The 25,365-nt window shown below is 33.9% G+C and overlaps 2 protein-coding genes across 6 annotated transcripts in view; one reads left to right on the top strand and one right to left on the bottom strand.

The window, feature by feature from the left end:
- The first annotated feature begins 350 nt into the window (after window positions 1-350).
- Window positions 351-25,365, top strand: part of LOC124538003 (putative oxidoreductase GLYR1 homolog) — a 64,147-nt gene continuing 39,132 nt past the window's right edge. For 2 of the 3 annotated variants that reach the window (XM_047115006.1, XM_047115005.1), the window contains exons 1-7: window positions 351-452; window positions 541-577; window positions 999-1,081; window positions 5,156-5,282; window positions 11,957-12,106; window positions 12,928-13,128; window positions 14,145-14,318. In XM_047115006.1, coding sequence (XP_046970962.1) covers window positions 418-452; window positions 541-577; window positions 999-1,081; window positions 5,156-5,282; window positions 11,957-12,106; window positions 12,928-13,128; window positions 14,145-14,318 — 807 coding nt within the window. In that variant the 5' untranslated portion in view covers window positions 351-417. The remainder of the gene's footprint in view (window positions 453-540; window positions 578-998; window positions 1,082-5,155; window positions 5,283-11,956; window positions 12,107-12,927; window positions 13,129-14,144; window positions 14,319-25,365) is intronic. The other variant, XM_047115007.1, reaches the window with a different exon arrangement.
- LOC124538002 (leucine-rich repeat neuronal protein 1) lies at window positions 19,403-24,290 on the bottom strand. 3 transcript variants are annotated; one of them, XM_047115001.1, is made up of 5 exons: window positions 23,909-24,290; window positions 21,248-22,936; window positions 21,014-21,161; window positions 20,793-20,933; window positions 19,403-20,690 (listed from the first exon to the last, which is right to left on the bottom strand). In XM_047115001.1, the coding sequence occupies exons 2-5, from the start codon at window positions 22,906-22,908 to the stop codon at window positions 20,040-20,042; spliced, it is 2,601 nt and encodes an 866-aa protein (XP_046970957.1). In that variant the 5' UTR covers window positions 22,909-22,936; window positions 23,909-24,290; the 3' UTR covers window positions 19,403-20,039. The 3 variants fall into 3 exon arrangements, with proteins under 3 accessions (XP_046970957.1, XP_046970960.1, XP_046970959.1); XM_047115004.1 differs by having other exon boundaries at window positions 19,403-20,681; XM_047115003.1 differs by having other exon boundaries at window positions 24,006-24,290.

The raw sequence follows: 25,365 nt of genomic DNA, 5'->3' as shown, positions 1-25,365 counted from the left end.
GTAATATACATTATAAATAAATAAATTATTTTAAACTATTTATGCTTTCCTATTTATCGCATTCATATATTTAAAAGTATTTATACTTAACTATTAATGAGTTTGTAATTTAAAAGGGAAATCAGTCAGCATGGCAGCATTTTCTTTTATATCCAGATTAAAAATAATGTGATAGATAATTAAAAAACTTCGACAAATTTATTTGGTTTTAATATTAAATATCTAACTATCGATCAATGAGCCAGAATAAATAAAAATAAAAACAAGTATTTTTCAGTTGTGGTTCTTATAACTCTTTTTTTTACCTCATCTTTGTATAAACCATAAACAATAAATGCAACGCGGAAAAGTTTATGTTGATCTAGATTATTTTTGATTTAGTTCGTCGTGGAAATTTGTAAAGAGAGGACGTACATCATGTCTGTTGCATATAAACTTGGTGATTTAGTTTGGTATGTAGTTAAAACTTACATTTAAATAGTGAAAACTTAAGTAACATTTTTGTAGTGTTACTAAGCTCCAAAATTTTATTTGTTACAGGGCTAAAATGAAGGGGTTCAGCCCTTGGCCCGGCCGGGTGAGTCTCTTTAAAACGCTATTTTGATGTAAAAATGCTAACTTTTATCGACAAAATCATAGGAATATATTAGCGAAATGTAAACATATCTACAACTGACTTTTTCTATGATGAATTTCAAAGTAGTATTCGTATAGAATTAATGAGCGGGAATTTTTTGTAAGAGCGAATGTAGACGCTTATGTATTGTACACATCGTGTATTCTACTAATTACGGTATATCATGCTGCCGCCAAGTTGATACAAGACTTTAAAAGATACAAAATAGATACTCTGCTTGTAAACAACCGATAATGAATTCATATTAAACATCACATTCTATCAAACTTAAACAAGTGCATGAGAAAGAAGGACAAAACATTGCCCTATATTTTGGTAAGTAATTGAGCTATACCTAACAAATTTCATGTTCATTTTTCAGGTTGCCATCCCTACTCCGGAGCTGAAACCTCCAAAGAAGGCAATGAATGTACAATGCATTTACTTTTTTGGAACTAATAATTAGTAAGTATTTTATATATTTTTTTATATTAAACTATTTTAATAGTAACTTATTTAAAAACCATGGTATAATTTTTTTATCAAAATATTAGTTGTAAATTATTTTTTTAAAGAATAAGTATTATAAAACATTTAATAAACATATGACATAACTTGTCTTCTTTCAGAAATACTGTAATATAATATTGTAGTATATTGAAATATGAAAACTATTCTCTATTTGTTTAGTTATTTATTTAAAAACTTATTTTATAACTTTAACAAATACTTCGTAAACAATATGACCCATATAAAACATCCCTATGATATGAAAAAAATACTTGGAATTTTATTCTTTATAAGAATACTACTTATATTATTAGTTAATTTGTTGAAATAAGTCTTTTCATTTAAAATAAATATCTATACACATGATTTGTTTTAAGATAATATGTAAGACTAAGCCATCAAAAAATATGAATTAGGATGTGATTTTCTTGTGTATATTTGAATCAGTAAAATTTAAAAAGAAAAACCAATAAAGATGATAATACAATTGGAAAAAAAAGTCCAAGAACTACTCAATATAATACTAGTGTTAATTAGGTTTTACCTAAAAGTAAGAAATTTAATGTATTCATAAAAAGTATGTTTATTGGAATTTTCTTGATTAATTTATTTATAGCGGATAGGCTGACTGTCACTTGATGGTAAATGGAATAAGAATTGATAAAAAAACTTTAACTATTATTATTATTAACTAGCCTTCAATGTTAGGAACCAAGTCTTTCATTCCTTATGCCTATAGTTACACTGGCTCACTGACCTATCAAATTGGCATTCATTAATATTAACTATTACTGTTTTATAGTAGAATATGAGACACAATGCTGGTATGCAGGTATGCTGCATTAAGGTGTTTACTAAGTTAGTTCTATTACTAGTTAATTAGTAGTAAGTTTGAAAAATGCCTGTAGTGTTGTAGTTAAACTTGTGTTTTTTTCCTAAATAATATTCAACATTTTCTGTAATCTGTTTCGTCAGATGCTAATGTTATTTTCTTATTAAATGTGAATGATTTTATAATTATCACATCATACGAGTTATTATGTTATTATATAAACAAAAAAAAAAATTGTAGTTATCCTACCATCCATAGTTATGGAAGTTACAGCTGAATCTGTGCATAGGATAGGTGCTGCCGATGTTAAATTTATTTGACAGGAATTTTAGAAACGAGCAATTTTGTTGAACAACAAACTATATACACGTTTTTCTATTAAACGGTCTGGATTTCAAATATAGTTATACTTAATTTTAGTATTGTAGATCAGTTCAATAAGTCTTTTAATATTCTTAATTCTTATGATGGTAATAAGTTTAAATATAAGGTAATAAACGATAATTAACGTTTTTTAGAAAACATGTAAACACAATTATAAATATATATACCATGGAAATATAGCATTAATAGAGGCAGCATTTTCTCATCGCAAATTTTTAAGAGCCAATTGTATGAAATCCTGAAAGTACAGACAACAAAAAAAAAAAAAATATATTTTTTTTTACATTAATTTGATAGGCAATGATAACAAGTGGTCACCATCATCTATAGACGTCGCCGCTCTAAGAAAAATTCTAACATTTCTTACATCGCAAATACGTCAATCACGTAACGTGATCAACTTTAGGAACTAATTTTACGACTCTTGTGCTGTAGACTGGCTTACTCACCTTCAAACTGGCACTCAACAAAACTAAGTATTGCTATTTGGCGGTGGCAAACCAGGACTTACAGGAAGCCCTGCCACTAAGTAAATGTGTTTAGATAGTGGAGTAAAGATCATTTTAGGTAACCATGGCAGCCTATAATGATCTTTGCTCTATGTGATCTGTACGAGATAATAATGAAATTGTAATGATTTGATATTTTTAAAGGCATAAATATTTTTTTTTGTAATGTAAGTACTATTGCATTTGATAAACATATCAACTATAATATAAATTATTCAAATAAGTAAGTATACCTATACTTTATTGTCATCTGTAAAATTTTGTATTGTAAAATAAACCTTATGCCCTAATATGTATAAGATTAATATTGATTACGAGCAAAGATAAACTTCAAATGTTATATATAAAGTGCACCGTGCGTTTGATGTAGACGGCAAACATACACACACACATAGTACTATACTGGGATAATTGGCTGAATATTTGATTTTTGTTGTCAATTTATTTTGGAGTTAAATTAGTATATAATAATAAAAAAAATGTGAATATATTGGGACTAAAACTCAAATTGAAACTGTTTAACATTTGTAAACTGTTTCCAACCGTTAAGAGTATGAGATGCAAGTAATGTACGAGCGAGATAGCATGAGATAGTCATAGCCGCTTGTTAATGTATTATTTATACGTTTAAGAGATATTTTATGTATGTCTCCTGTTTCATAATACGCATTCAAGATTGCTGGTCATTAAAAAATGGTATGATTTCTCCAGTACCGTCCATATCCTATAGAGTTACTGAGCATAATGCAATGTATTGCTCACTTGTGCATTGACAAGTAGCATTTATTTCAGTGTCTATATGATGCCAGATTTATTATTTTACATCCGATTCTTATATTCAACGTATCGTTAATGCACATCAGTTACTGCAACCCGTAAAAGTCATTCTACGTCACTAATTTAAAACTTCCGAAAACATTTTTCTTGGATTGGCTACGAAGCCTAATTCAAAATAATTAGGCTTTGTAAAAAATATTTTATATTTATATTAAACAGTTATTTTCAAGATATCTGTGTTATATGCATGCAGGCTTCGCCCTCACGCGTCACTAATTACAGGTTCACGAAATGTAACTTCGTTAGATTGGATTGCCTCTAAGAAACGGTTTATTTTATGTTTGTCTATTGGTAAAAATGATCATTTGTCATAAGTTGGCAAATCGTTGCCTTGTATTGGAATAAGTTTACAAGGGAGATTAGAAAAAAACATTGTTGTCTGTCATTATGTCTTATCTGATGCTAATTACTATCAGACAATACTCAGGCAACCACTGTCCCTTTATATAAATATACATAGTTTTTATGAGGATGAAAGAAAATGTTTTTATAAAGTTCAGGTGATACGTTTAAATATTATAAATTATTGTACTCAATAACTCAAATTAATTATCCATACTAGTCTAGTAATATGTTTCAGACTAAATTATGTTATTGAGATTACGATGCAGCAGAAAACCTTTGACTGTTGCTAATTCAGTTTTGTATTGCATATAGCCAAGATCCAGTAACAACCTGTTGAATATATATAACCTATAGTTATATAAAAGTTATTTCTATAGCAATACTGCCATTATCTCAATGGAACTCCTTAGCACTTAACACTTAGAAATCTAAAGGGCCATATCGGGCTGAACCGAGGCTCTCCCTAATTAACCGTTTGTTTAATTGTGATCGCGCCCCATGCGTTCCAATATCCCTAATACAAATGTAGTAAGCTATTCGTGACATATTTCTGACCGGCAAACTTATAATGCGTGACTTGTTCAGTCAAGTTGTTGTCTTTTAAAGGGAAAATTTTTATCGTGTAAAATGCAGTCACTTTTTCTTGATATTATGTGAAAATTAACAGTTCAGGGGACAAATTATGTTACTTAGTAATAGCTGTAGGTAGGTACTACCTTCCATATATTCTACATCAAATAGCAATACTTCGTAATGTTGTGTTTCGGGTTGATGGATACACGAGTTAGTGTAACTACAGACACAAGGTCATAACATAACATTTTAGTTTCCGAGGTTGGTTGGCAATTGGCGTTGTAAGGGTTGATTAATGTTTCTTACATCGCCCATGCCTATGGATGGTGGGGATAGCCACTTAAAATTAGATGGTCCATTTTCTGCTCTACCCAATAATTAAAAAAAGTACCAGAAATTATTTAAACTTAGCATATTGCATATCTTCAAACCACTTTTGTTACCATTTCATGCCATGACACCCGACTCTTTCTAATAACTATTCATGATAATTATTCTACAGTTGGTAAGTTGAATTGAAAAAGAAATAAATGTAATTTTTGTCCGCAGTGCCTGGATTGAAGAGCATAATATTAAGCCCTACCAGGAGCATAAGGAGCAGTTAATCAAGTCCTGCAAAACAGCAGCATTTAAGGAAGCTGTCGCTCAAATTGAGGAATATATTGAGAATCCTGAGGTTAGTTTTTATACGGCGTTTATTGTGACATTTCCAGGATGCCAAGGAATTTGGAGATCTATTCACAAGTGCCATAAGGGTCATTTGTTAACTGTAGGACCGGTTAACATGCTATATAATAAATATAAACTAACATAACAAGATATTGCCTAAAACATGCTTAACTGGGTTTTAAATGAGTGAAGCATTTGTTTGTCATGTCTTGCTTCAATATTTTTGGAACTTTTATCATTTATAATATAGACATACATATATTACAAGATGTCGATGTTGATTTTGTTTAATATAAATATAAAATGTTAACAAAATTTTAATCATCATGATAAAAAATTTTTTTGGTAAATATGAATTATAGATTTTTTTTGAAGTAGGAGGATTGGCAAATGGACCACCTGACGGTAAGCGGCCATCACCGCTCATAGACATTATTACTGTTCGAAATATCTAATATTTACATCGTCAATGGAACACAAAATGTGGAGACGTAAATTCAGATCACCTAAGCCCAAACCCAAGATGCTGCTGCTGCGAAGCTACCGTTACCTAGATCTCGATAGGTTATTGGAAGATGCTACTCTTATTCCTTGGACGCAGATAGAGGTGTTGTCGTCAATTGACGAGAAGTTACATTTTCTGTGCTCTAAATTAATTCAATTATTCGACCGACACTCGCCTCTACGCCCTGTTAAAATAAAAAAAAATTCAAACCTTTGGTTTAATGACGATTTAAAAAAAGCGAGAGTCAAGAGGGATAAAGCCTTCCGTAAGTATAAGAGGGACCGTTCTGCTCTCAACTGGTCAGCTTATAAAGCTGCAAGGAATCGCTGCAACCAGTTGTGTAGAAAGCTCAAACGCCGATATATCTTTGACAAAATACGTGAATCTTCTCCCGAGGAAGCTTTAAAATTTTTAAATAACCTCGGTATTGGCAAGTCTCAAACTTTCTCTGATCAATCTCAATTGGATTTAAACAATCTTAATCTTCACTTCTCTTCACCTCCAGTCCTCGACTTGCAAACTAAACTTTCAACGCTTTCTGAAATACATGGCTTGCCTAGAATCACTTCCCCACCTTTCAACTTTTCTCCTATTACGGAGAATGATGTTAAGAAAACCATTCTTTCGATCAAATCTAAGGCGGTTGGTTGCGATGGAATAAGTCGAATTATGATTACCCTTATCCTCAATTTTCTAATTCCCTCCATAACTCACATCGTAAACTTCTCCTTTTCCACGAGTACATTTCCTGAGATGTGGCGCAAGGCTTTTGTTCTCCCACTCCCTAAAATATCAAATCCTTCGCTACCTTCTCATTTTCGTCCTATAACAATCCTCCCCTTTTTATCCAAAATCCTGGAGTCCATTGCACACCAACAAATCTCTTGCTACCTTCATAAATGCGACTTATTCAATCCACTCCAATCGGGCTTTCGCCCAGGTCACAGCACAACAACAGCATTGTTAAAAGTCACGGACGATATTCGTATTGCCATGGAAAACCAGCAACTCACAGTGCTCGTGCTAATTGACTTTAGCAATGCTTTCAATGCAGTAGACCATGACCTCCTTCTTGCATTGCTTTCCCATGCTAACTTTTCAGATTCTACTGTTGAATGGTTTTCTTCTTATCTTCGAGGGCGCCGGCAATCCACACGCATTGGTCAGCTACAATCTGATTGGTGCGAAGTGAGTGCCGGTGTTCCTCAAGGCGGCATATTATCTCCTCTGTTATTTTCTGTTTTTATAAACGCCATCACTAAAATTTTGACTTCGCACTACCATCTGTATGCCGATGACTTGCAGCTCTACGAACACTCTGCTGTCAATGATCTTGCCGCGGCTATTAACTCCCTAAACGATAATCTCCACCGCATTTCTCTTTGGTCCGCTAAATATGGTATCACTGTCAATCCATCCAAGTGTCAAGCCATCATTATAGGCAGCAGGAGACAGTTGGCTAAGCTAGATGTTCTGACTCTGCCCTGCCTAAGATATAATAATATACCAATAGAGTTCAGCAGTAGTGTTAAAGACCTCGGCATTATCATTGACAGTAAACTCACTTGGGGGGAACATATTAAAGAAGTTTCTCGTAGGTTTTACGCCACTATGCATTCCATGATGCGTTTAAAAAATTTTTTGCCCATGGAAACTAAAATCCAGCTTGTTACTACCCTCTTGATTCCAATTCTTGACTACGGTGACTCCTGCTATCTAGATCTGTCGGAAGAACTCCTGCAACAACTTAATCGTCTCCTTAACACTGGCATTCGCTTTATCTTTAGCTTACGCAAATTCGACCACGTTTCTCGTTTTAGGAAACAGTTACACTGGCTTCCTTTACGGGAACGTAGATATACTCGGATTCTATGTCTTCTCTACTCCATTCTTACCGACCCTAATGCTCCCACTTACTTATCCTCTAAATTTTCTCTTCTTTCCTCTACTCATAATAAGCCCTTACGATCCTCTCAATTCCTTACCCTTTTCATACCTTCCCATAAATCTGGCTTTGTTTCCAACTCTTTCTCTCTAGTTGCAGCCCGGCTTTGGAACACTTTGCCTGATTCTATTCGTAGAGCTCCATCGCGCGATTCCTTCAAGCGCCAAGTAAAACAATTTTATCTGTCGTCTGTCAACACTGCGTGATGTCTTTTTATCAATACCATTCTCATAATTGGATTCATATATATATATATATTTATGTATATATGTTAAATATTTATGTACTTATATATGTATATGTTTGTGCATATTTATGTATATTATGTATATGTATATTTATGTATTTTATATTATATTATGTATAACATTGATTTAATTAATTTACTGTATTATTATTATATATATTTATAGGTGTCTATCGCTATGTATATATTTTTTAATTTTTCTTTAACTTCTGTGCACACCCTACTGACTTCTCTCCTGCACTATTCTGGGTTGGCTGGCAGAAAATGCTGTAATAGCGTTAAGTCCGCCCTTTGTACATGATTGATCTGTGCAATAAAGAATAATAAAAAAAAAAAAAAAAGAAGCGGTTCCAACCGCTTCACAACAAATGGCAGTACTTAGTACTGATGTTAAGTGGTACCATAATGTTACAATAGGTGGTACCTACCCGGACAGGCTTTCACAAAGATCTATCACCAAGTAGATTGTGTTAAACTAGATTATGTTAAATCTTCATCCAAACAAACAGTGATCCTTAGGCCGCGGCGATAATGTTCTTTTTTTAAATAATAATTAGATGGCTACATAGACCTTATAATTGTATTAAACGAGGGTATCCAAATATCCGAGAAAACAAGGAGGCTGGATGGTGATGAGATTATCCGCAGGGACGAACATAAATGGAAATTCATTATACTTATGTATATATTACGTTCTCAGTATAACATAGTTACAAACATGTCAATCTGGAAAAAATTGCAATAATATAGAGAAAATTTGAACGTCGCGCTCTGATAGTTCGGTAACGAAGCAGGAAAAAAATCTCTCAAATCGTAATGAGTGAGGTGGAAACTGTCTAGAAAACTCACTGGAAAGTCATTTTACCTTAAAGTACTTTGATATTTAACTCTAAACAACAACAGCCTGTAAATTTTCCACTGCTGGTTTAAGGCCTCTTCTCCCTTCGAGGAGAAGGCTTGCAACATATTCCACCAGGCTGTTCCAATGTGAGTTGGTGGAATACACACGTGGCAGTATTTCAATGAAATTAGACACATGCAGATTTCCTCACGAAGTATTCCTTCACCGCAGAACACGAGATGAGTTATAAACATAAATTATGCACACGAATATTCAGTGGTGCCTGCCTGGGTTTGAACCCGCAATCATCGGTTATGATGCACGCGTTCTAACCATATCGGCCCAACTCTAAACTAAGATCCGAAAGTATTTTAATCACCAAAGCCTCATTTAAAAAATACTGAAAGATGATATTAAGCATTCCTTAGTTTTAATCGTGGTAATCTAGAGGATCCTACCTGATAATCTTGTTTTGACACGAGTCATACCGAAAAAAAACACTAAAATAAAACTTCAATGTCATAAAACCGTCATCCTAAAAAGCTAAGGTCAGAATTTACCGGGAAAATAATAAGTGCAACCAAAGAGTACGCCTATATAGCACTTGTTACTTGTCTTTGATAGAAGATGTATATCCAGAGTTGTGTATCTTTTGCCAGACAACTCGATGGAGAAACTACATTAAAGTTGCGACAGTTAAACAAATAAGGGTTCGAAAACCTTGTTCGTCCACCCTATAGTCCCCAAGCTACGGTTTTATCCCCAAGCTACTTTATACTTCCGCACTGAAAAAACAGTTACCAGTTATAGAATTATCAGACGACCAAGAACCTACTTCATCACAGTAATTATGTTGAAAAGCAAAAATTGTTACACTTACAATCCTTCCATTTCGTAGGCTTTTGAAACTCGTAATTAGCAGTTTTTTTTGCAATATACTTTTTTGTTATTTAATCTTTTACATAAATTTAAACTTAAACTTTATTTTTTATGGATTTATTTATTTACACTAACAATTACTGTCTAATGTACTTTATTCAACCAATGACGAGCAATTTTAACCGTAATGTACGAAACCAAAGTACCAAAAAGACATTTGTACATCATTAGAAAATTGTCATAAAGTATATGAAAATACAAATACTACGAATACCGGAACTATATATAAATCATTTTTTAAATAATAAAAAGCGAACAATAATATACTGTACAACGATTATGAATGAAAACAATACTTCGACACTTCTTATTGAGTTAAAATAAGAATAAAAAAAACGATTTCATTGTGCTTTTTTAAAATAAAAGCCTCATCCTAAGTAAAAAGAAAAAAATATAGTATGCAAGTTTAGACGAAGAACATAATCTCCGAAGCTACTTATCTGCTGTTAGAGATTCTTTCACCGATATTTAGAGTGAACGCTAGATAAATTACCACGTTAAAATAAATTGATTTTTCGTGTGGGCTAATTTTTTAAAGAGAGTGCACTTTTACGAACGCGATTTTAATGGTACGAAATACGAGTACAAAAATGCTTTCTATAGTAGTTGAACTGTAGAATGTGTCTGATGCGACTATTTTTTATACAACAACAACAACAGCCTGTAAATTCCCACTGCTGGGCTAAAGGCCTCCTCTCCCTTTGAGGAGAAGGTTTGGAACATATTCCACCACGCTGTTCCAATGCGGGTTGGTGGAATACACATGTGGCAGAATTTCTAAAAATGTTTCAGAAAATTGTCACATGCAGGTTTCCTCACGATGTTTTCCTTCACCGCTGAGCACGAGATGAATTATAAAGACAAATTAAGCACATGAATCAGCGGTGCTTGCCTGGGTTTGAACCTGCAATCATCGGTTAAGATGCACGCGTTCTAACCACTGGGCCATCTCGACTCCCACTGGGCCATCTCGACTCATATTTATTACAACGGATCTTTAAATATATAGGACCACTTGCCGATTTGTACAATCTAATATATTCCTCCAGTTATTAAACAGTCTCAGTATTAAATTATTTGCTTTTCTGGACATTGTATGAATGTTGATTTAATGGCATTGTATCTAGGATATTATACCAAAAGTCAGTCTAAGTAAGTCAGAAAAAGATAATTCAGTGTTTAGGCCGTTAATGTCTTGAATACCAGTTAAAAATCTGTTAATATCTTATGTCACTTGCTAATATGGGTTTAGAGTTAGAAAAGCAGCAACATTGCATGATCATGTGGGGAGTTTGAACAGCTTGCATAGAAACATATAAATTAAATACTACCCAGTAATGGCATTGTTCGAATTAGCCTTTACTAGTTTCCGACCGTGTCTAAGGGGGGCATGGGTTAGGTTAGCCTATTTTCATTGTTGTACCCCAGAAAACGCATATACAAAATTTTTTATTAGTCGGTCAGAAATCTTTACAAAAAAAAAGAAAGTTGAGATAAAGTTATTAAGTATATAAAGATATAGTTATTAAGTATATAAAGAAATTAAGTGGCAAAATTGAAATATAATAGAAACAACTCATTTCTCCCAAATCTTCGGTTGATATCACTAAAATAATTAATAAACAGCCTGTGTTACCTAATGTGATTTTGTTCATTCCATAAATTTATTGTGTATCTACACATGTCCTTCTCATATGCATTGTTAATTATTTGATGAAAATTATAAGCGTTTTTTAAATGTTTGTACTACCACCAATAATTATTTAATATAACTAGCATCGTGAATAATAGAATAATCATTAGTCGGTCAAGAGTTTTGTCAACACTCGAGTTCCAAATTAAATACACTACTGCCTCTTCTTCCGGGTGAAATAAAAAAAAAAAAATTAATTTCTGACCGCAGCGCCACCTACCGCCCACTACACTACTTGAATACCAAAAATAATCATTAAAATTGGTCCATCTTTGGAGTTCAGTAACATTCACAGTTATAGAAATCTTGTACAAATAACGATGAAAGTTAAATTAAATGTTTTTTTTTTATTTATTAATAAATAATAAAACTCGATTTTCAAAGTATATTTTTATTAACAAAATCGACATATAAAATTTTAAACTAGTTAATCGTTTATATAGATTAAGTTAATTTAGTATAGGTATATTAGCTTAAATTAATGTTTACAAAATTATTTTATTGTCATTAGAAATTCGGTGATTTCGATGAACACGCTCGTAACCCTGAAGAGGAATTCGACAAACTAAAAGATGTCATGAAAGAGGACAGCTCCGACGAGAAACCACCGGAGGAAGAGGTCGCTACCCCCGAGGTTAAGAAAAAGAGCGCTACGCCCAAGGTAATAAAGTCGAAAATTGATTGCATGTACTTGATCAGGAGATAACCATTGTTTTTTTAAAGGTAGGTACAGTTTTTATAATTGTTTATTATACTTATTCACCTATGTATCTCCAAAAGTTATACAGAATAAAAGATAAAAGCAGCTTCGGTGACAGTTTTTATATGATACAATAATAATTAGATACATATTGTACAGAGCGGGTTAAATTGTAAAATTACATCGTTAATTTAAAATGAACTTTATATAAAGGCACTTAAAATTGTTTTTTGCATGTCAGTACTGGAATGCATATCTGGGTTATGTTTAGGAACATTGTGTGCACATCATCATTTTAATTTAATTGCAGTAATTATAAAAATTAATTAGCAAAGAACTTATGAAAGAAATAGTATGGTTATTTCAGGTCATTTAATGGACAATGATTTTAGTCCTAATGTATTTAAAAAATGCTTAGTGTGTACATAGATTCGTACCTATGATTTCATATTATAGGTGATGTATGTTAAGTAAAGTAAAGGAAAGTAACAGCCTGTAAATTTCCCACTGCTGGGGTTAAAGCCTCCTTTGCCATTGAGAAGAGGGTTTGGAACATATGTGATTCATCATCCCTTATGATCCAAATGTATGAACTACTTATAATAAATATGTTTATGTGTTTGTATGAATTACTAATAATAAATATTTAGATTTTGTTTATCATGTAATATTATTGGTATCGTATAAATCGTCAATCAATGTTAATGTATGACTAGAACTACCACATGGTCACAGAGTGAAGCACTCCACTATTTTCATTTATCAATTCTCAATATTTATAGATACGTTTGGGCATTTCAAAGGTGAAGTCCATCAAGCGCTCATCCTCGACCGGCCTCAAGGGGACGCCACGCAAGAAGGTTAAGAGCATCTCCCGCTCGTTCACGGACAGCGACATGGCGAACGAGAAGCCTTCAATGTTGAATCACTCGTTTTCGAAGAAGTCCAGCCTCTTGCATCGCCCCTCGAATATACTGAGACCTGTAAGTTGAAAGATAATTGGATTTTTACTATTTTTTTTTTATTTTATGGTATAGGTTGGCAGACGAGCATATGGGCCACGTGATGGTAAGTGGTCACCATAACCCATAGACAATAACGCTGTAAGAAATATTAACTATTCCTTACATCGCCAATGCGCCACCAACCTTGGGAACTAAGATGTTATGTCCCTTGTGCTGTAGTGCTTCAAACCGGAACACAACAATACTGAGTACTGTTATTTGGCGGTAGAATAACTGATGAGTGGGTGGTACCTACCCAGACGGGCTTGCACAAAGCCCTACCACCGAGGAGACTCTTGCCAAAGTTTATGATATAAAAACTAGCTTAACAGCCTCAAGTATTATATATAATAAATATATGAATATGATAAATATATGAATATGAGACAACATCACATACATTACTCTGATCCCAATGTAAGTAGCTCAAGCACTTGTGTTATGGAAGATCAGAAGTAACGACGGTACCACTAACACCCAGACCCAAGACAACATACATAGAAAACTGATGATAATCTATATCGACTCGGCCGGGAATCGAACCCGGGACCTCGGAGTGGCGTACCCTTGAAAACCGGTGTACACACCACTCGACCACGGAGGTCGTCGTCGTCAGTATTAACTTAACACTAAAATTTAGAGTCGTAGAACATTAAATAGTCGGATTTTAAATTAACATGGTTATTTTTATTATTAAAGTTATTAATTACGGGATATTTACCATGTTGGGGTGAAAGTGACAATAGTAGTGGTGACCGGTATTAGGTGTTAGGTGTAGCAAACGTACAAGAAAGGAGGTAGTTCGATACGGACACCTCTAACATTATCAGCATCTACCCGCACACTTCAGTCTCGTGAACAAGACATTCGTAGACAATGTCGAAATATCGAGCTCCACCGAACAAAAATAAAAAACATGGTAAATATCCCGAAATTAATAACTTTAATAATTAAATAGTCGGTATGTATGGTGACTAATGGGTCGCTCCACGCAGGAGACGCCTCCGCTGGACTTGGAGAATGTGTCGGAGACGCTTCTGGAGAAGAATATAAAGGCGAGCCAGATGAAGTTCGGCTTTCTGGGGCTGGGCATCATGGGCGGCGGCATCGTGAAGAACTTGCTCAACTCGGGACACAAGGTTCTCGTGTGGAACCGCACCGGGGCCAAGGTACGTCGCCATTTCTCTCCATTTCAGGTTGCAATCGTCTCATGACTAGCCTTTTGTCCCGCGGTTTCGATAGCTATCTGAATTTCCTTTACGTGCCTTCTCTTTTCAGGTTGCAATCGTTTCATGACTAGCCTTTTGTCCCGCGGTTTCGACCGCTATAATTTCCTTTACATGCCTGCTCCATGCACAATCCGCTTGCGATTGGTGTATCTTTTATCATAGAAGTGGTAAATGAGTCGACGGAAATTATTTAAAATTAATCAAATACGATCTTTATTATTTGGTGATGATAGAGCCTTACTTGCCGTTAAGCAAATGAGTGCTACTGCTCATTCTATTTACACTCTTTTCGAACCATAACAGGAAAAGAGCCAAATAAATAAAATTAATATATAATAATATATAATTGATAGCAAATGAACTCGATATCATTGATTGAGCTTGATTAATCTAAGATACTAATTAAGGATTTGCGTGAAAATGGCGTTTTGAACGTCGGCGAAACTAGTAGGAATTTTGGAATTCAAATTTAAGTACATATAAGTACTTTAGTATAATAGTTGCATCACATATAAAGAAACATTAATCATAAACTCTTACTAGTGCACAATGCTAAGCTGTTGGCAAATCGTATGTAATGCGTAAATCTAAGGTTTTTTTTTAATCTTTTTTCCTACTCTCATTGGTATAGGCCAAAGGTGTATGAGCAGTAATTGTAACTCACCTTGTTGTTATAAATGAAACTGATAGTTATTCCAATTGTCGTTTGAGTCTTAGCACTCGTCATATTAGAGATAGTCAACTTCTTGACAGTTAATTTATATCAATTTTTGTGCATTTAATGACTCGAGTCGTTAATTGTTAACTATAATTATTCCTAATTGCAAGACGATTTGTCTCAATATTGATAAGGGAATTTATGATAAGGAAAGAAAAAACATGTCTGCTATAGTACTAAGTATTTCTAGCAGTTTTTGATCATTATGTCTCATCATCTTTACTTCTAGAAGACAAGACTTGCTTAGAGAGATATAGACTTCATTCATTTTTATACCGTATATTCAATCGTTCATGAACTTTTGGTTAACTAATGAATTAATTAGTCTTTTATTTCATTAAGGTAAATGAACGGAAAAATCCATTGATTGATTTAGTTTCACTTAATACATCCCCATTAATGCAATACATTGAATTCATTTTAGGATAAACCCCCATAATTGTTGACAGCAAATTTATAAAAGAGTTTTGTTAAGTCATCATTAGAAACAAATCTCAATTACCTCTTAACTATACATATACTAACATAGGGTTTTGACGTCTCTGTGGTCTAGCCGCTAGGATAGATTCATGGGGATTTCGCCCATGGGGAGGTGATGGTGGCTGTGTTCCGTAGTAGACTACCTTTGTTCCTCGTTAAACATGTTGTTTTTGCGACTGATCTCTTCCGGAGTATCGTATTGCCATATCATCGAATTATGAAAGTGAGGGTATAGTGCCTCTGCTTTCATACACGCACTTGTGCACTTATATCGTTCCACATTTCGTTTGACATATTACGCACATATACGCATTATATCAAGTGAAATAACAACATATATACTTTGATACGAGTATAGTTTGTATGGATCCGGAATTGCGTCAAGGTTTTTATTTATTATTTTTGCGGATGTTTATTTTAATTTAATCGTTTTAAAGAATTATATGAGATCCAACCGTTCGTGGATATTGATAGAATAAACAGGCGTTGTTGCTTCAGGTGTTTCGATGGCGTCTATATTTGTTTCAGGATATCCATACAGTATATCTATCGTATATAAACAAAAAATCTTAATTATCCCTTTCTCGAATGAACTTAATATTAATAACAAATTAAACTAACTAAGGAAATAAAGTATTTCGATAAATATACTGTTGTATATATATAATAAATTTACGAAAAATGGAAATTATTAGGTATAATAGGCTCACAGACACGTGTTGTGGTTCAATAGTTTTTATTCTCATAACTTATTACATATCGGATTATTTTCACATTTTCATTATTTAAATCATTCTCGAAACCGCAATAAATGCTTCCATATACGTAGTTTATGTAGAATAAGTAATTTTAGTGTATATATTAGAAAAAATATACATATATCGTTTATCATAAGCATAATGAGTAAAACCTGACAACAAATAAAATGGCGTCGAAATAATTGGATGTTTTATTTTAATTATGTCGAAATAAATGTAAATGAATTTTGAATTAAGTTGCTTGGCGTCATAGGAAAATTAACCCGCGCATCACAACGTATTGTAAGTTTAATAAAAACAAAAAATCGATGTGTAATTGTATGGATTTGTCATCGGAAATATCCTAGGAACCGTAACCGTATTTTTTTTAAATAAAGTAATGACTACATATCAATTTTCATATTTCGAATTGCGATAACAATGAACTTCTTTATTTTTTTTATCCTATAACTGATGAAAATACTGTTAGCGCTACTGACGTTTTATAAGGAAAGATTTTAACATAAATATATTGTATGTATTAAAATACATATAAAAACGTCTGATCAAATCACGATTGCAATTCAATTAGTATTGTCTTATTGATAGTTATATTTGTTAATTTCACAGCTATTAAGAGAAAGTTCATTTTATCATACACATAGTAAGAAATAAACTTTAAATTTAATAAAAATACAATATTACGAAGCGATGGATATATTTACCGAAATTTTTGTCAATAGTTAGTATTATGAGTCGTTAATAAAACGTATAATCGTATAAATAGTATTAATTTAGGCGTGGCGATCAGATATTGGAAATTGTCGTAATAAATTACGAATATCGACGTTATAACGCTAGTTTTAATGTAAACTGTGACAGCTTTCACCGCTATTATTTACGATCCTATGAATTAGTAATAATGAACTAATGTTAATTGATATAACGTAATAAGTGATTGGTGACAAGAATACAATGTTCCATAACGGCATATACATATTTTTTTTTTATTTCTAATAACATTAACTGGGGATGTACATATGACATTTTTATCCCAAGCTATATAAGTAGTACGTAGTTAAACAAAAATAGTAGGAATATTTATAAGGTAAACACGAGTAAACAGTTATAAGCAAATGTAATATATTCAATTGAAACTGATGTTTTTTGTTATGATCGAAAGGCAAATAGTGATCGAGTAAAAGATATATGGATATACTAGCGACCCGCCCCGGCGGGACGCTGGTACTAAATATAATGTAGATTTTTTTTTGTTTTTTTACTATATTCTCCATGTATTATATACAAAAATTTTCCTCTCGAATTAGTCTAGCTATTAAAAAACCGCATCAAAATTAGTTTAATTAGAAAGATCTAAGTATACATAGGGGCAGAAAGCGGTAAGCGACTTTATAGTATGCAATGATGAAAAGCGAGAGTTCGATGTAGATTTGAAATGTTTATATAGTCAGCCTTTAGTGAATAAAAGTATAAAGTCCGAGTAAGTTGTATCGCACTTCGCATAGCGTATAAAAGCCTAGTTACTAGTTTATAATAGTAATAGCATCTGTCCTGTAGTGCAATTAAAAGCGATCATCCAAACACAAAAAATCGCATGTACGATATAAATACACATAAATATGTATATAGTCTAAAAGATTAACTTTCGCATTTATTTCTATATATTATTCATTTACTACAATGGGGTATATCATATATTTATCTACATTTAACAACTACCAGCGCGCAGCTTTAAATATATTTGTGTATATTGGTATGAAGAGCACCCCTCACAGGTATTAGGTATATTTTTCCGGGGTAAAAGGTAACCTATGTACCAATCCAGACTATTATCTATCTTTTTGCCAAATTTCACTCAGATTCGTTCGATATGGCGCTACTGAGTAAGTCTTTGAGTTAGTGCTCGTTTTCCACAAAGGATCTATAAATATATATATTTTTTAATTTGTATTTCTTAAATTGATGAAAAAGCGTATAATATTGGGCTTTTTTTTCATTTTACATGTAAAATTTTGATTCAAAAAAGCATATTTTGAATAAAGTTTATTTTGATTGAGTATAGGAAAATCGAAGTATTATAAAGTATCGTAATTGGAATTTTTATAATAAAGACATTTAAATATGATATTGGGATTAAAAGTACGTGGCGCTGAAAATGGCCTAATACCTTTTTGCATATAGGTATACGTTCCACAAGTGAAGTTGGTTACAATAGTACTAGTGCGATATATATTAGGATGTCGCTTGTTAATATTCTACAGACGAGCTAACCTTCTAAATGTCCCTTAATTAGGATGAGATAATTTCTAATAAAGCGTCATCAGGCAATATGCGATGTGAACTATAACCTAACCTATTTTGTATAATTTCTGTTAATATTTTTATTTTAATAAAATACATGTAATATTCTTTAAATTTAAGTAGCTATCGCCAACTTTTATATTTTTATTCAACGGTCACAAACCGTTTTTTTTTATCTAGTTTTATGTATAACTTATATTATTTAATAACGAATGTATCTCCATTCTAAAAATATTTTACAGTATATTTTTTAAATCGAAGTATTTTACGTAATAAGTAACAGCCTGTATATCCCAATCTTGGACGAAGGCCTCATCTTCTGAACAGATTTGGAATATTTTTCACCACACTGGTCTAATGTAGGTTGGAACAGTGTGATACATTATTTAATATTAACTATTTAACTTGTTAAAGTGGCCTATATATTAATGATAAGCATGGTATGCTTATTAATGAAACATGTGAGTGTTCGATCAAATATGATTTACAAAATGATCGTAAACAGTTTTTAACAATTATCGAATATTAATTCAATTTATTCGAAGTCTTCTTTATCATTTGATATAAAAACTAGCATTCACAGATACTATGTTAGTAAATCGTTGATTTACATTTTTTTCTTTTCCTCTACAGTACCAAAGTAAAGGCTTGTTAAAAAAAGGAGAAAATTATTCTGGCTTTTATGCTAGAATTTTCTGACACGTATTAAATTATTTGAATGAAGTCTTTGCATATTTCCTTTAGTAGTAAATGAAACAAAATAAAAATACATTGAAAAATAATTTATTCTTCATGATTTACTTATTCTCATTAATAATATTTAGAAAATTTCAACAATACTTGTATAATTGATTTTAAGAAACGATATACAATATAATCATTGTTGTATGTAGTATTTGGCATATCACTGCAAGACTTCGATACGACGGTGTCACAAAATATAAATATAATAGAGATAGTATAAATAGTAGTTAGATTCGATCGTCACTCACGCACACGGGTTCGCTACGGGTGTATGGAGGCGGCGTACGGCGACGATTGCAACAACGACAGTAACAACTTCCTTACACCTCGCTCTAACTCTAAACTACGCTTTAGGTCGAACGAATACAAAATGCATAATGCTCTAAGAGTTTATCCTAAATACATCAAAATGGAAAAAAACGATCGAAACGAACGGATATTTACAAGACAGATACTCACTCGCACGAGACGACGTCCCTTCGACCTACACACTAGGAGAAACTTAACCTTCGCTAAACGTACACTCGTCATCGGAAACTAGACTATCACAGCTCACTCGGCTACTCGTAGCGCGCACTCGTAGCGCGGCTACACGTAGCACGGGCGCCAGCGGGCGGGACGCAGCGCGTAGAGGCGGAACACGCGCGTCGCCAGCCGGGACTACAGCGGCTCGCAGCGGCCGCAGCGCTCCGGCGCCACCTCCACGGCCAGCAGCACGCGCGCGCCCTCGTCGGCGCGGCCCAGCTCGGGCGAGCTGGCGCTGGCGGCCAGCAGCGGCTCGCACGCCTTTCGCGAGCCCGACGGCGTGGCGGGCGGCGGCAGCGGCCGGACCATGGCCAGCAGGCGCGGCGGGCCGCTGCGCTCGATCATGTTGATGTGCACGCCGTCGGGCACGCCGTCGGGCACGCCGTCGGGCACGGTCACGGGCGACGTGCGGCGCGAGTTGGCCGAGCGCTCGGTGGGCGTGTAGTACACGGACATGCGGCTCTCGTCGTCGGCCAGCGGGTTGGGCAGCTTGGCCAGCATCTCGATCTTGGTCTTGAGGTACATGTCGATGACCTCGACGTCGGGGTCGAAGGCCATGGAGTCGCTGCGGCCGCACGAGCCGCTGCGGCAGTTCTCGAAGTACAGGCTGGGCAGGTTCTCGAGCACCTTGTTGAGGGTCTGCTGCTGGTACTTGTAGGATTCGCGCAGTCTCAGTATCTGATGGGCGCTGAATTTTCTTATTTTGTTTCGTTGGAACACGTAATTTTCTCGAACCCAATTCAACTGCGACGTGGAGTATTCGCGGACTCGTTTCACCTGCGTAGACAGCACGAGAAAGGATAAATGTTTATTTATCTGATATTTACGAACACTTTCAATGCGAAATTTCATTTAATTAAAGTATTCTAATATATAGAGAGCATTTACCTGATCATAATATTGATCTTTCATAGCGGTCAAATGATTCGTGCCTATGTCTCTGATATTGCGTAAGTGTGCCGCTTGTGATGAGTAGCTACTCTGAATCCACTCCATTTGCTGAGTGCAGTTCTCTTTAATTCGATGAACCTTGTTGTAAAAAGAAAAGTCAATAGAATGTTTTATAACCACAACGACATTGATTTCAAATTAATTTCCATCTGACTTACTTGAACTGCGTAATTTTCTCTAAGTTTTTCTAACTGTAGCCTTTTATACTGCTCGATATTGTCCAACATACAGTATATTTGTCTCGTACGCGGGGCGTCACGACTGACGCATGTACAACAACTGCAGCAAGTCTCCAGTAGACGAAACCTGTAAACAATTATAACTTATTGTTTGTGTTTCTATGTAAACAAAACTATAAACATTCTTTAAACGGATGTAAATAGTTTACTAACCTGTAGAATATGTAACGCAATCCTTGCACAAGCAAAGTGAGGCCCAGAAAACCAGCTGCACATAATGCTCCACATATCAAACTATAGATTTTGATTTCGAACATTGTCATAGGATCTATGTTTAGGACTACTTCCGTGGTTACATTGGCCGAAGGATTAGAAGCCACGCATACATATGTTCCACTGTCCTCTCTATGAATGTCTGTTATGAATAGAGATCCATCGTCACGTAGTTTGACTCGTGATTTACTGTAGTCAATTGGGCGATAATACTGATCGTGGGCGATACCATGTTTGTAATATATGTCCGGTAGTGACGGTTCTGGATTCCAATGGTATACATCTCTCGTTGGAGTAATCCACGTTATGGAAGGCGCCGGGTTACCTCCGAACTTGCATACCAATAAAGCATCTGTCTGTAGCCTATGCAGCGTCAAAGGACTGCTCTTGATGAGATGCGGAGCCTGACAATTAGTATTATTTAAGATCATCAACATGTCATTGGGATATGTTAACCTACAACTTAAATCTGATTTTACTATTTCTTTTCTAGCCTCTATCCAGTTGACGAACCATGCCATTCGACAATCGCAGGCCCACGGGTTGTTGCCTATTCTTAACTCTTGTAAATTAACTAACAGTTTTAACGACAAGGGCAAATATGTTAATCCATTCGCACTGATGTCCAAATGCGTCACAGATGGTGTGTCTTGTAATGCAAAAGGTTCTATTTCACGTAACATCAAGTTGTTTCTTATATAAAGTCGCTTCAGATTGTGTAATCCTTTTAAATTAGTGTTCTGTAGAACAGTAATTTCTGTGTGGTCGAGGTAGAGCGTTAACAAATTTTCGTTATGTTGGAAGAGCATCGGGGGCAAGGCTTTCAGTCTGTTTCCACCCATATTTAGTGATTTTAAATTATTGAGATTTTTAAAAGCATCTAGTGATATGTTTTGAAAATTGTTGTAGCTTAGGTTTAGATCTCTCAGCTGTTCTAAATTATCAAATATAGCTTTAGGTATATAATCTAATTTGTTGCTAGATATATCGAGCGTCTCCAATTCCTTAAGATTGACTAGAGCGTTAGATGTAATTTTGACTAGGCTATTATTGTTTAGGAACAGTGTTTTTAATTGGCGATTGGGTTTAAAGTAGTAATCTAAGAAAGTTGCTATTTTATTATAAGATATATCCAAATATTGCAATCTTATCATCGGTCCAAAGACCTGGAATGGTATGGCTTGAAGTCTATTATGAGACACATCTAGAACCTCCAGATGATCCAGATCTGCGAATGTGAATCTTGGTATATCGTCGATTTGGTTTCTGGACAGGTTTAAATGTTTTAAACGATTCAGTCTCGCGAACAGTCCATGTTCAGTTCTCTTTAATTCGTTTCTGCTTAAATCGATGTATTCAATATTATGTAGCCCGTCAAATACATTTATTTCTATAGAGGTTATATTTGAGTTCGTCCAAATTATCTCTTGGAGTGCAGTTCCATAATTCTCTAGGACGGCTCGCGTGAGTTTGTTGTTAGGTATTGTGGCGCCGGAGCAGGCCAAGCGAACCGGTGTGCATATGCAAGTAGAGGGACACTCCTCTGCCGCCACAGCTGCGCAAATTATTGCCAGCGTCAATATTTTGTGCAGCCACTGCATTATTTTACAACCCTCATAGTCTTATTGACTGGAAAGAGAAAAAAAATATATATATTTCACTGCCCTGGTTTGCCACTTTAAATGGAATTGGTTTTATTAATATATATCATGTAAGCATTATTTAAATTATAGTTATGAATAGGTAACACATGAACCATCTGTGTTCGCTTATGAACTGTTATTGTTTGTGTAACCAGAATAATTACAGTTATTATTTCTAAATTGAACTCTTATATGTGGAATTGTAGTTACTCTTGAAAACAGTTTTAATAGTTCAAGATTTTTCAAAAATATTTCTGTTTAGTATTCAATTAGAATGAACATTTATGATTAAATTTAAAACATAAAATTTTAACTATGAAAACTATTTTAAGACATACTATACAACTTAATTTATATTTCATTATTGAATTATTATCCAGTAGCCTTTATGTATGTTATTTAACAAATTTCATTTATTTAACAATAATAACTGAATTGTACCAAGCCATAGAACAACATTATCAGATAAAAACCTTGAATATTAATCAAACTTATATATCTTGAAATAAATTTATATATCTTGTCATTCATTGTCTGCTAGTCAAATGTATTTTGTAAATTTTAGTGTTTTATTTGTTAAAAAAAAGTTAGCTAGACCATTGTTCTTTAAATTTATTTTTACTTAAGCCATAGTTTTTGCTTTGCAGAGTTGAATAAAAACTGCTTAATTAAGTGTTGCTATGTAAACGTTATTTAGTATGAATTGACAAACGTACAAAGATGTTTACTTAAATTAATTTAAGATAGATGCAAATTAATTTTGAGTGCTCACAACTACTATTGTAAATAAGCTTTTGAAAAAAAACTTTAAATATTTCTCAAGAAATATTCTAGAACAATCATTATTTGTTAATATACATTCATTGTTACCGTTTAGTCATTAATGAATTGAATCGCGCGAGACAATACATTTGTACTCAGACATTTATTGTAATATCTACTACCTGCTGCTACCTACCTTCAACAATATAGTTATAAAGTTGTCCCGTTTTGTAACAATTTCACATGACATTTATCACAGAACATATCCAGAATATATTTAACACGGCATTTACCTAATACTCGTCCACATCTCAATCCAACTTGCATAATCCACGTTATTTAGTGTTGACAACAGATGTGAAAACGCCAGACATACTTGCGTTTTACACGTCACATATCATACGTTACACACACCAGTTTTCATTGTAGGTATTCACAAACATAAATTACGAATATAGTAATAACTGTAGATAACTTAATATACAATTTTCACATATAAAACGATTATACTCTCGCGAAAATACAAAACGCAGTGACTACGTCCGAGCCGAGCACTAGAAAGAAATAAATGGCGGCTCTCGGAGTTGCGCGGTTCGCTGTCCCTTTCTCGCCCAAGCGCGCTCTTTAGTACTGTCTCGTTCGTCCAGTTAGCCCAGTCAGCTGGGGGATCGAGGGAGGCCGACGGATGCCGAACGGCGAAAGTGCTCGGAAACGCGTCGTGTCTCCGCTTGCGTACATTCTTACTTCGCTGCATTACCATTATTTCGTTCGTAAAAAAGAATCCCACCAAAAACATTAAATGTAAAAAAATGCCAAGCATCTCCTGCAGTCTTTCCATCGTAAAAAGTTTTGAAATCTCATAATAGCCAAGTCCTATTCAAATTATTATGTAGTAAGAAATCAACATTTAGTAATTGTATAAATAGTTTTCTTTATATTATAATTATAGTGACACTCAGGAGTCTGGACATAATATTTAGAGTATTGTAAAAAACAGGCTGAATAATATTTAATGAAATAGTTGTCTTATTGCGTAAATATTATACCGGTTAGTGTAATTTTTAATGTACAAGTTTTTTTTATAGGTTTTTATCTCCCAGTTTAATGTATTTTTTTCAATTGGGCCATTGAAGTGTATCGCCAGAAAGTTCGCTGACTTTTAGCTATTTATGAAATCCTACATTTTTTATTGAACAAGTTTCCGTGAGACTATTGTTTAAAGTAGTTTAATTTTAAAGTTATATCTTCTATTAATGTTTAGTCTGCGCCGGTTATTAAGTACTTTTTACCATTTAAAATAAATAGTATGATGAGAACTAAAATAGGTTATTATTGTAATTATCGTCGAAAGGGCGGCTGTTAAGTTATTTAAAATATTTTTTGTAAAGTGTACATTATTTAGTGTGTAATAGCAATATATCCCAATATTTTTTTAAAGGTAACTTTGTTTGATATTCTTTAAATACATGTTACCTATACAAAAGAATGCCAAACATAACGAGCGTACCTTTACATTGCCAAATTGCAATATACAATGACGTAAGTTATTTACTATTCTGATAATTAATTGCGGCTACTAAAGTGGGTTTTATGAATAGAGATTACCCATAATTATGTACAATTAAAGAAAAGATAAAAATAATAAACACTATA

Source organism: Vanessa cardui, chromosome 19 (assembly GCF_905220365.1).
Source record: "Vanessa cardui chromosome 19, ilVanCard2.1, whole genome shotgun sequence".
NCBI classification, from domain to species: domain Eukaryota; kingdom Metazoa; phylum Arthropoda; class Insecta; order Lepidoptera; family Nymphalidae; genus Vanessa; species Vanessa cardui.
Note: the sequence above shows the minus strand (reverse complement) of the source record. Positions and strands in the feature narration are given on the sequence as shown.